Raw genomic sequence first — 13,265 nt, forward strand, 5'->3', positions numbered from 1 at the left:
AACCTAACTTTACATAATTTCGTTATATTCTTGACTTGTTACTTTAGTCTTTAAATCTTATAAAACTTTTGCTCCATCAGCCAACATTCATTCTTGAAAATATTTCCTCCCTGGAGCTGTAGCAATAATACAGTGGGTAGGGTGTTTGCCTTGCATACATCGGACCCAGGTTCAATCACTAACATCCCATATGGTCCCCCAAGCACCACAAGGAATAATTTCTGAATGAAGAGCCAGGAGTAACCCCTGTGCATCTCTGGGTATGACCCAAAAAGCCAAAAATAATTATTTATTTTCTGTCTAGAATTCCTTTTATATTTTCATCAAAAGGAAGTTGAATATATATGTGACATCTACACCTGGGTTTCTGCCTTTTATTGCATTAATCTGTTCTTTTGCCAACCAAAAAAAATCCTATTCTAGTAAGTCTTTTGTAACATTTAATCTTTTACTTTGGCACTGTGAAAAATAATATTAAAGTTACTATTATTTTATAGTAAGTCTTTTTTTAAATTTATCTTTTATTTTGTCGATTGCCTCGAGCAGGCCCCAGTAACGTCTCTTTCATCCTAGCCCTGAGATTTTTTTAAAAAGTGCCATATTCGAGGCTCTTTCAGAGTTAGGAGAATGAGACCCATCATTGTTACTGGTATTTAGCATATTGGGTACACCATGGGGAGTTTTCCAGACTCTGCCGTGTGGGCAGGCTACATTTGGTAGCCTGGCAGTCTGTCCAAAGTAGGAATAAGATAAAAAAAAAAAAAAAAAAGATGTTGCGTGGCCGCAAATGCGGCCGCGCTTCCAGGAGCTGGGTTTTATAGTCTCTGAGTCTTGGCCATTGATGGGATTACATGGCACCAGGGGGCCAGTTGGTGCCTACTGGAATTTGGAGGATCTGGGTGGAGGATGCTCAGCCCCGATCCAAGTAGGCTTGGAGATCTCAGCCTTGGGACCCACATGCCTTTGTTCCTCTGCCGGTACCTTCATCTGTGCGGAGAGTGGTCTCAGCATGGTGGTGGCTGGTTCTGGAGGTCTTCGGCTGCCAGAGCCCTGGTCGGGGCAGGGAGGAAAACTCAACCAGCTCCCCTCCAAGGGGCCCCGGCGAGGACAGCCAGGCGAGGGGGCAGGAGACTCTGCGCTGTTCTCTTTTGGGAGCTGGGTTTTATAGTCTCTGAGTCTTGGCCATTGATGGGATTACACGGCGCCAGCATGATTTACATGCCAACATGTAAATCATGTTGACTTTTGATGGGATTACACAGGTGTTGGCATGATTTACATGCCAACATGTAACTTGTAATTGACTTTTATTTAGTTGACATGATTTACAAACCTTTCAATTAGAGAGTTTCAGACATACAATATTCCAATTCAAAACCCAGCCCAACCACTAGAGAGTTACAGACATACAATATTCCGATTCAAAACCCAGCCCAACCACTAGCATCCCTCCCTCAATGTTCTCAGATTTCCTCTAACTCCAAGACTGCCTCCTTAACTGGCACATAAATAAAAATATTTAGACACTAATTTACATAGTTTACAATAAGTTTTCCTGTTTGCAGTGTTTCTACCACAGGTCCAAGAACCTGTATCCCCATCCTTCCACCACCTACCCCAGATTCACTCCCACCCCCATACTGACTTCTTGACAGATACATTTTTTAAGTTTAACTGTAGTTTTGGTCCCATCCTTACAATCATTTGTGGTCTAGAGGTTTAGATATAAACATATACATTATCTCTACACCACAGATGTGGCTAACATCCCTGAACCTTGCCCCTTTGTTACCTCCAGACAACCTCCTCTTGCTTCTCCCTTCGTTTCTTTCTTTCCCTGCCCTTTTCCTTTTGATAATCTAGGGCCAATTGAAGGTTCAAATGCCTTCAATTACCGTGTCATATTGTTCTATTTAAGATAAGTCAGAACATCCAGTGTTTTCCCCTCCCTAACCCTGCCACCCACCAGCCTACCTCTATGGCAGACACTTAAATTCTTTCTCTTTATCTCTCTCTTTTTGTGCATTATAGTTTGCAATTAAGAAGTCACCGTGTTTGTTCAGTATTTCTATTGGGAAGGTACAGATGGAGTAGCTTTTTTAACTGGGTGGCAGCTTTGGAGGTTGGGCATGACTTCCACAGCTTCTGGAAGTACTGGGAGGGGCAGAAGGTAGCCCATCCTTTACCCAAGAAAGCCTGGAGATTTTGGTCACAAAACCTGCATACCCGAAATTTCAGCAGATTAATATCTCAGTGAGGTCTGTCTCAAGATGGTGGGATCCACCCAGAGGCATGGCAGTGATTTTGGATTGTGGGAGCAAGTGGCTTCCAGGGTCTCTGTTTGGGCAGGCACTGGGCTATGCCCCTCCCCTAGATGTGCCTCCATGATAATTCAGCCATGTGTGAGTCCAAAATATACTGCGCCTTTTTTTTTTATCTCTTTTGAGATTTATTTATGAATCTCTAGAGCAAGGTCCACAAATGAGCTTGTATAGCTGATCCGGAGGTGGTTTGTGGACGTGGCTCCCACATATCTAAATTTTGGCAGTTGAATTCCTTGGAAAACTGGGTCCCAAGTTGTTGAGGTTCAGCTAGAGATATAAAGGCCACTTGGGTTCTGAGGAAGCCTGAAGGCACCAGCAGGTTGACCTGCCAGTGGCACTGCACCCCCTGGATCCCAGTGATGACAGCAGCAAGGCCCTCATCTGGACCAGTACCGTAGTCAGTGCAGTTATTGTGCATGGTTTGGGGAGCTCCGGGTGAGCCTGGGCCACATGCTCCCCTACTCGGGCCCAGTCTGCAGTCAGTTGTCGCTCAGGGAGACTTTTCTCCCTGATATGCTGTGGGCAGCTCCGGTGGTGAGGACTGTGCCTGGGAAGCAGTGGCAGCAAGGACATCCAAGCCAGCCCCTCATGGCGGGAACCTGGGGCATCCCCTCAATTCCAGGCCCACACTCTGTGGGGGTACCAATCTGGGCCCGAAGAAGACTAATCGTCATGCAAAATTCTGCCACACCGCAGCCCAATGTCACAACACCAAGAGCTGCAGTAGCTCTGCAGCCTACTGCCTGCTGCTGCACCATCACCATCTTCTCGTCTTTCCTCAAAATGCCTGTAGGTAATCTTTTAAGGTTAGGCAGAATTCACTAGTGAGCCAATCTGTGCTTTCATTCCTCAGGCTATTTTTAATATTTCAAGGGAACTTGAAATATTAAGTTAATATTCCCTTGAAATATTAAAAATATTTAGATGGACCTGTTCAAAGATTTGCTTCCCCCCTCATTCAGTTTTTCTTGGTTATGTCATTCTAAAAGTATGTCATTTCTTCTAGGTTTTCCAGCTTAATATTGAAAAGTTGTTCATAATAATCTCTCATAATCATTGTGCTTCTGAGAGGTCTATTATAATTTTTTTCCTCCCATTTCTGATTCAAGGTATCTGGTAGAAAAAAACTTGAGGACATATTTTATCTTTATGTCCTCATGAATCTAGACAAGGATGTCCATGTTTTGTTTATTCTTTAAAAAAAAAAAGCTTTGGGTTTCATTGACTGTTTCATTGTTTTTCTTGATTTCTATATCATTGATTTCTTCTCTAGAGAGATAGTACAGCATATTAGGTACTTGCCTTGCATGGTGACTGACCTGGATGTGATTCCCAGAATCCCATAGTCCCCTGAACCTGCCAAGATGATACCTAAGTACAAGTCAGGAGTAGGCCCTGAGCACAGCTGGATGTGACCCCCCAAATATCTAATTTCTATATTTTCTTTCCACCTACTAATCAGGATTCATGAATTATTCCTTTGCAAGGTTCTTAACATATATGATTAGGTTTTTGATTTTAGCTCTTTCTGCTTTCTGATGTAGGTCTGTATTTCTCTTAATTCCCCCCTTAGAATTACTTTTTCTGTGCCCATAGATTCTGACATATTGTTTCTTCATTAATCTTTATAAATATTTTTATTTGATTTTTCTCTTGGATCTTAGTTGTTATCTGGCAACATTTTGCTTAGCATTCAGTTGGAGCTTTCCCCATCTTTTTATGGTTAATTTCTACTTTTATAGCATAGCATGGTCTTAGAAACTGATTGATGTCATTTATATCTTTGTAATTTATATATGCTTGATATATGCCCTAATATGTTGTCTGTCCACAGGTAGAATGATCCGTGTGCATTAAAAAGAATGTGCATTCAGCTTTTTGAGGGAGGATAGCCTTGCATATATCAATTTATTCCTGTTCTTCCACTTCTTCATTTGGGGTGCTTTTATCTTTAATGATATTCAGTCTGGTTGATTTGTCTAATAGTGAAATTGGGGTATTGAAGTCTCCCATTATTATTGTTTCTATCAATATATCTTTTAAGGTATGTCTTCCACTATTATTGTGTTTTCATCAATATAACTTTTAAGTTATTTGAACAGAAGTTTATAAACTTTGCTGCCCTTCACTCAGTGCAACTATGTTGATAAGAACTAAGACTATTTGATCTACATCTTTCTTAAACAGTGAGTTCTGTTCTTTCCTTTCTCTTTTCCATTCTTTTCCTTTCTTAACTGCTTTCTTTTGCTTGAATATTATTTGATCTACATAACTGTCTTTCTTCTTCTTCCTCTTCTTCCTGTTCCTCATCCTCGTCCTCCTTTTTCTTTTTCTTCCTCCTTCTCCCCTTCCTTCTTCTTCCTTCTTTCTTCCTTCTTCTTTCTTCCCCCATGAATTCAAATATGTTTCTTGTGAACTGCAAATACTTATATTTTGTTTCCTCATATGTCCGTCCTCTGTTTTATTTTATTTTTTGCCAGACCTGGCTGTGCTCAGGACTTACTCTGGCTTATCTCTCAGTAATTACTCCTGGCTAAGCTTGGGGGACCATATGTGATGTCAGGTCAAACACAGGTCAGCCATTGGGAAGGCAAGTGGCCTACCTGCTGTGTTATTTCTCTAGTCCCTTACTCTGTGCCTTCTAATAAAAGAGTTCAGTCTATTGACAGAGAAATAACTGATATAAATGAATTTTATTTTTTTTATCTTTTTGTTTTCTTCCCCCCCCCTTTTCTGTCTTTTTCTGATCTTTTAATTTGGAATATATTTATGACTTTGAGACCTTAACTTTTGATTCAGATATATCTACTTAAAATGATCCCAGTCTTTCCATAGCCTTCCATTCTAACTTAACTATGGGATTTTGTTTACATATTATTCTTTAATGTGCATTTAGCAATCCTTTTATGTTTGTCTCGTTTAAATTTTCTTTTAGAACTTCTGTATAAAAAGACAAAGAATAAAGGGAGTTGTGACAAAAACTCAGCAATAGACATCTGAATAGACACTGCTATCTAGATAAGAAAGGAAATATTACCCAAGCATATAAATCAAATTTAATGATAGTTCTTCTCAAGGGCTGGAGCTATAGCAGAGTGAATACAGTGTTTGCCTTACATGCAGCCGATAAGAGTTTGATTCCTTCGTCCCTCTCAGAGAGCCCGGCAAGCTACCAAAAGTATCCCGCCCACATGGCAGAGCCTGGCAAGCTACCATAGCATATTTGATATACCAAAAACAATGGATATACCAAAAACTGATGCCCACTCGAGCAAATTGATGAACAATGAGAGGACAGTGCTATGGTGCTACAGTTCCTCTCAAACTCAAAGTGCAATACACCAGAAAGATGTATGTCACTTGCAGGATTGGTTTATTCTTCATTGGAATAAATTGATCCAGTTTAACATTAAAGTAAGAATAATATGAGTAATAAAGGAAAAATAATACATGAAAAATGAGTTTGTTGCCATTTTTCTATAGATATTTTTAATTGAACATTTGCTTTTTATAGGAGGTCATTCAATATTCATTGTAGACATGGATAATTTAGCAGATGTCTTGCTATTTCTTTTCTAAGAATATTTTAATCCTTCCTCAAATCTGAATGTCAGCCTTACAGGATAGAGGACCATAGTTTAAGATTTTTCTCATGGTACTCTGAATATATCATCCCAATATCTTCTTGCTTGTACAGTTTCATATGATATCTGTTATTAGTTTAATGTTGTTTCACCTGTATTTGAGGTTTTAATTTCCTTTTGCAGTTGTTAAGTAATATGTTCCTCTGATTCATGCCATTCTGCTTACATTGTGGCTTTGTGTTCTATATGGATTTGTTTTGTTGAGTATTCCTTGAGCCTCTTGAATCTGCACACAGCTCTCCCCCCAGTCATTGGGGAAGTTTTGAACTATTGCCTCTTTCACTAGTCTTTCTTTACTTTGCTGGTATTCCTATGATTCAGAGATTATTTCCCTTGCTACTGTCTATAAAATATTCTCCATTTTCTTCCATTTGTATATCTCTTTTGTATTGCCATCTCTTTTGGGGATAGACTGCTTTTTCTGTAAGATCACTGATACAGTCTTTAGCATGGTGAATTCTGTTGCTGTGATTTGCTACTGTATTCTCTATCTCCTTCAATTCCATTTTCAAAATTCTTTAATATTTTGCATTAGTTTTTCTATGAGATGATAGAATTTCCTCATTAATTTTTAGTTAGGGTTGGTAATGGAACATTTTGACCTTTGAGTTTGGTTCCTGCAGACTTTTGTGCTAATATGTACTATACTTCACTGGATAAATAAACCTGTCATTCCACATGGCCATCACTGGCTCATTTATGCCTAAAAAGGAATCAAGATCATATTGCCCTTCTCATGGTCTTGAACACTTTTCAGTCACAGGTACAAACTTTTGGTGGAACTCAGCCTATAGCAAAAAAAGGTTCATCAGTACAGTCAAAAATGAAATGCAAATTTTATAGAAGTAATGTTTTTGTCATGTTAATAGACATCGTTCTCAAGTGAGAATTATTAGAAGATCCTTTATAATAAGGTAATTTCCTTTATAATAAGCTAATTACCTTAGCTTATTTCTTTATAATAAGCTAAGGTAATTAGCTGGATTTACCCTACAACAATTTTAACATAATTCATGAGATTCTTTTCTTAATTATTTTTGCTTAGCAATCACTGCCTTACTAAATCACAAAATAGCATAATAAGATTTGATTTACCATTTATAGTTTCAAAATGAAAAATTATTTTTGCTTGATAACATGATATTTGTCTTATTATTTTCCCCTCCAGTTGAGAGGTTCTCTTATGACTCTTGCCCAAAACAGAAAATATTTTCAAAGAAAATTTCTTGGGCTCCTTAAAGATGTGACTGCCTACATATGGGGAAAGGTTCTCACCCTTATAGGAAAGCCCAAAATGGAAGAGATGAAAGTGGCTGAAAATCAAGTAAGCTGAGGGATATGGGACTAATGAACATGTTCAAAGTGATTGTAAAATTTTACTTTTAATGATTCAACCATGATTGTGATTATATCCCAGTATTATTGCAACCTTGGAATTTTTGACATTCTGAACACTATAGATTTCCATTCACCACCATTAATTCATTATATTCTTATAGTGACTCTGCAGCGTCAGAAAAATGAAATTATGATTTTCTCCTTTCAACGCAAATCCTATACAACCCCTTTAGAATTTAAGCATTTGCTTTTGGTACCTGATAGCTGAGAAACTTTAACAAACCATGGAGCAAACCATTTTAGGTATAAATGCTTGACTGTAATTGTATAAATCAAAGCCATATTTGCATAATGAGTGTTGAACTATTTTTGATTACTGGTGTTAGACAAAACCTGGCTCAATTCTGAAACAAGTTATTTGTAATAAAGATCGTGATAATTATTGAGTTCATACTTTATTATGTACTTTCTCCAAAAATAATTGCCTTCTTTAAAGTTTGGTCATTTTGGACTTATATATAAACCTTTTGTGATCTCATTAATAAGAAAGAGTATATACATCTGTATCGCTGGAGCGATAGCACAGGGGTAGGATTTTGCCTTGCATGTGGCCAGCCCAGCTGAGCTGGGTTCGATTCCTCCACCCCTCCTGGAGAGCCCGGTAAGCTACCGAGAGTATCTCACCTGCACGGCAAAGCCTGGCAAGCTACCCATAGCATATTCGATATGCCAAACACAGTAACAAGAAGTCTCATGATGGAGACGTTACTGGACCCGCTCAAGCAAATCGATGAACAATGGGAGGACAGTGCTACAGTGCATACATATCTGTATGTGAAATTGAAAATGAAGTCGGATTTTCACTGATGTATATGACATCAGGAATTATTAAGTTGCATGTAAAGATAATTGGCACTTGAATATGGCACTTTAAAAAAAAATCTCAGGGCTAGGACGAAGAAGACGTTACTGGCACCTGCTCGAGGCAATCGACGAACAACAGGGTGGTCGTGATCGTGATCGTGATGTAAAGATAAATTGCAATGTAAAGACCAGGGCCCAGATCTCCTGATTTTAGAGTTCTGGTGAAAATTTCAAAAAATTTTTTAAGAACTGTTATATTAAGTTTATATTAAAAAATACTTGGGATAATGAAGAAAGAAGAAAATAGACTATTGAATACATTTACTAATCTAATATAATTCTTTTCAGAATTACTTCCTGGATGAATTTGAAGATCTTTTAGATGAACTTTTATTGAAGATTAATGGTTTGTCTGATTGTCTAGAATTTCCTCTCTTAGAACAACAATCTGAATATATATTGGAAGCCAGTGCAGAAGATATTCCCTTGGTTAGTATTTCTATTTATATGGGTAAGCAAACATAAATTTTAATTAAGTTTTTTGTTGTGTAAAATTTTTTAAGTCCTAAACTATGTTTGACAGACACAGAACAATCTCTTTCATAGTAAGGTAATAATATTCTCAAAGGCAACAGAAACTGAAAATTGGTCTTCAGTAGAAAGCTTATCATAGCAGGGAAAGATATGGAGGGGAACCAGCTGGGGAGGGTGGACGCCGGAACTATAGTGGAGGGAAGCAGACAGTTTGCTGAAGATTTGTTATGGGAGTAGTTTGTGTAAGAAACCCTACCATTAATAGTATTGTAAACCATGATACCTAATATAAAATGAAATTTTCATTTATTTTATTCATTTCTTTCACTTTCCAGCATAAGGTAGGTTTATTCAATTAATGAATGAATTACAAGGAGCCAAAGTCACAAAGGTAGGAAGCAGAAAAAAACAAATAATAATGCAAACTCAAACATGACCAGTTTGAAAGTGCTTGCTGTTCCCAGTATAACTTGCAATCTTATAAAAATCAAGATTAAAAAGTTTTTAAAATGAAAAAATTTAATTTAAATTACTATTACTATTACTATAGTAGCACTGTAGCACTGTCCTCCTGTTGTTCATCGATTTGCTCCAGTGGGCTCAGTAACATCTCCATTGTGAGATTTGTTATTACTGTGTTTGGCATATCGAATACGTCACAGGTTGCTTGCCAGGCTTTGCTGTGAGGTCGAGATACTCTCAGTAGCTTGCTGGGCTCTCGGAGAGGGACAGAGGAATCAAACTCGGGTTGGCCAGGTCGGCCGCATGCAAGGCAAATGCCCTACTGCTGTGCTATTGCTCTAATCCTTAATTTAAATAAATAAATTATATTTGAAGTAGTTGCTGTTCCAAATCATGAGACCAATTTGCATAATATTCTTCAAAGGGAAATAATGATTGTAGTGATATAAGATGAGCTGAGGTCAGTACTGAAGACCTACTTTATGTTTTCACAATCAATCAATCACAACCATCCTGTTATTCATCAATTGCCTCAAGCAGGCCCCAGTAACATCTCTTCGTCCTAGCCCTGAGATTTTTTTTTTTAAATGCCATATTCAAGGCTCTTTCAGAGTTAGGAGAATGACACCCTTCACTGTTACTGGTATTTGGCATATTGGGTACGCCACGGGGAGTTTGCCAGATTCTGCTGTGTGGGCAGGTTATATTCGGTAGCCTGCCAGTTTGTCTAAAGTAGGAATGAGATGATAAGATGTCTCGCAACCGCGAATGCGGCCGCATGCTTCTGGGAGCTGGGTTTTATAGTCTCTGAATCTTGGCCATTGATGGGATTACACGGCACCAGGGGGCCAGTTGGTGGGTGTGACCCCCGCCTACTGGACTTTGGAGGATCTGGGTAGAGGATGCTCAGCCCCAATCCGAGTAGGCTTGGAGATCTCAGCCCCGGAACCCGCGTGGCTTTGTCCCTCTGCCAGTACCTTCATGTGTGCGGAGAGTGGTCTCAGCATGGTGGTGGCTGGTTCTGTAGGTCTTCGGCTGCCGGAGCCCTGGTCGGGGCAGAGAGGAAAACTCAACCCACTCCCCTCCAAGGGGCCTTGGCAAGGACAGGCAGGCGCAGGGGCAGGAGACTCTGCTCTATGTTTTAAAGTGTAAAATATTTTATAATGTGACTTCTAGTATATAATATGATGTAAATGCATGACTCCTTATTTGTATATTGGTAAAGATACTGAGAAACAAATGTAAACACCATCTTCCCAGAAATTAAGAATGCCTTTGACCCAAAATATGAGTATTAATCTTAGAAATGTGGCAACCACAATGAAATTAAGCAAAAAGGAGAAAACATGCTGCCAGTTCAAGAGCACAAAGATCTTCAAGTACTTGATTTCTGAAACATAATTGAGAATGTGATATGTGGATGAAGTGAAGTAAATGATTTGGGGAATATTTGTCAGCCACATGCTGGCTGAATTCAGACCTCAATCTCACACCTTTCAAAACAGTCATTTTAAAATAGATTAAATAAAGAGAAACTGAGGCACATGGCATTGGGGCCATATTTGATCCTCAGGATCACCATTTCACACATGAAGCTCATGGCCATATAGTGGTCAAACATTTCTTCAGTTCTTTATATCACACAATGAGCGTACAAAGACATCCTAACTCTAGTCAGCTATCCACACACAACATACAAAAAAAACACCAGACTGCAATAGTCAGAGCTGGAAAACAGTGCAGGACCCTACTATGCTTAGTGAGAAAATATAGTATCACTGAAAATTCAAGACCACATCATATTCAATCGACGGTTTTGCCTGACCGATGTCGCTGTTGTCCCAAAATTTCAAACGGGATCGGACCACCGTCTCCTTCGTGCAAAATTCTACTTCACAGAGCGGGGAGAAAGGGCTGCAAAGTTCAAAAAGAGAACTCCCAGAACGACCACCAACTGGGAACTCTTTGGCACTATTGCGGCAACATGGGAAGATGCCATTGTTGACAACATTGACGAGGAATACGATCGACTGGTTCAGCACCTCCATGAATGTCCGAGGAACGCCAAGAGAGAGATAGCCACAAAACAACACCTGTCTTCGAAAACTCTTGAGCTAATTCGCCAGCGTGCTTTGACGCATGCCTCAGGCAACCGCAAGCTAACATCCGAGCTCACAAAGCAGTGCAGAGATGCGATCAGGGAAGACCTCAAAGAGAGAAGAGCAGAAGTACTGGTAGATGCGGCAGAAGCTGGGAAAAGTATTTGTAACGCCCATCTGTCCTTCACCAACTACAAGACAAAGATAACTGCCCTCCAACGTCCTGATGGATCCATCACATCCTCCAGAACGGCAATGGAGAAGATTATCCATGACTTCTACTCAAATCTCTTTGATAGCCATGTCCACTTGCCGACATACCAAATTCCACAGGATGGATATGTCGTTCCCAACGTTCTCCCTTCCGAAATCCAACACGCCATTTCGTCGGTAAAGAAACAAACAGCACCCTGCCCAGACAAGGTCAGACCTGAACACCTGAAGAACCTGCCGTCAGTACTCATCAATTCACTGGCTTGGCTCTTCACTCGCTACCTGTCTGAATGCAAGGTTCCGTCCCAATGGAAAACCAGCAGGACCGTACTACTGTTCAAGAAGGGAGACATCCATGACATTGGCAACTATCGCCCAATCTGCCTATTGTCTGTCATCTACAAGTTGTTCACTCGAGTCATCCTAAATAGGATTGGCAGAACACTAGATGAAGGACAACCATGCGAGCAAGCCGGGTTCTGCAAAGGATTCAGCACCATCGACCATATCCACACGATTACTAAGCTCATTGAGGTTTCTCGGGAGTTCAAGATGCTGCTCTGTCTCAGGTTCATTGATTTAAAGAAGGCCTTTGATTCTGTTGAGATGGAAGCGGTCATTGAAGCTCTAGCCAATCAGGGCATTCAAGCCCAATACATCAGGATCCTCCGTGAGCTGTATTGCGGATTCACTACTAGGATCTCACCATTCTACAAAGAAGTGATCGTTGATGTCAAGAGAGGGGTTCGGCAGGGTGATACCATTTCACCGAAACTCTTCAGTGCCACCCTCGAGAACATCATGCGACGACTGGAATGGGAAGGAATGGGAGTGAAGATAGATGGTCAGCAACTACACCACCTCCGCTTTGCTGATGACATTGTTTTAATAGCACCAAACATCAGCCAAGAGGCACAAATGCTGGCCAACTTTGACCATGAGTGTGGAAAGGTAGGACTACAGCTGAATCTTACAAAGACAATGTTTATGAGAAACAGCCTCGTTCCTGATGCCCCATTCGCTCTCAACAGAACAACCATCTCTGAATGCAACAGCTATGTGTACCTAGGTCGAGAAGTCAACATGACAAATGACCTGGCACCTGAGCTGCGCAGGAGGAAGAGAGCGGCATGGAACGCCTTCAAGAACGTCAAAGAAATAGCTAAGAGGATGAAGAACCTCCGGCTCCGGGCACATCTCTTTGACTCCACTGTTCTTCCTGCATTAACATATGCCTCAGAGACCTGGGCCCTATGCAAACAAGAGGAGAACGCTATTCAGGTCTCCCAAAGAAGAATTGAAAGAGCTATGCTTGGAATATCACGTTTCACTCAAATGAGAGAAAGAATCCGGAGTTCTGACATCCATCGACGATCAAGAATCAGGGACGCTGTCTCATTTGCCAAGGTGTCAAAAATCAGACGGGCTGATCACGTAATGAGATTTAAAGAACGACCGCTGGACTAGAGCTGTTACCAACTGGATTCCACGGGATGTCAAAAGATCGCGTGGCCGCCCACCTACCAGATGGTCAGACTTCTTCGTCAAGATCATGAACGATTGGTTTGAGGCTCTTCATGTTCCCAGAGCGAACAGATTCCATTGGGCTAGCACGCGACAGGGACAAATGGATACGTTACTGGCGCCCGCTTGAGCAAATTGACGACTAACAGGAAGTTAAGTGATTTAAGTGATTAAGTGAAAATTCAAACAGTAATAAAGATCTATATAACCTCTCTAAAAGAACCTTAGAGAGGAACTATCAAGGATGATTAAGGAACTCAAAG

General features: G+C 40.2%; 1 protein-coding gene across 1 annotated transcript in view; it reads left to right on the forward strand.

Moving 5' to 3' along the window:
- PKD1L1 (polycystin 1 like 1, transient receptor potential channel interacting) overlaps nucleotides 1-10,560 on the forward strand; it is a 173,806-nt gene extending 163,246 nt beyond the window's left edge. The window contains exons 52-54 of the mRNA XM_056138434.1: nucleotides 7,137-7,292; nucleotides 8,519-8,659; nucleotides 10,471-10,560. Coding sequence (XP_055994409.1) covers nucleotides 7,137-7,292; nucleotides 8,519-8,659; nucleotides 10,471-10,560 — 387 coding nt within the window. The remainder of the gene's footprint in view (nucleotides 1-7,136; nucleotides 7,293-8,518; nucleotides 8,660-10,470) is intronic.
- Nucleotides 10,561-13,265: the final 2,705 nt, after the last annotated feature.

Source organism: Sorex fumeus, unplaced genomic scaffold (assembly GCF_029834395.1).
Source record: "Sorex fumeus unplaced genomic scaffold, SorFum_2.1 ptg000128l, whole genome shotgun sequence".
Classification (NCBI taxonomy): Eukaryota; Metazoa; Chordata; class Mammalia; order Eulipotyphla; family Soricidae; genus Sorex; species Sorex fumeus.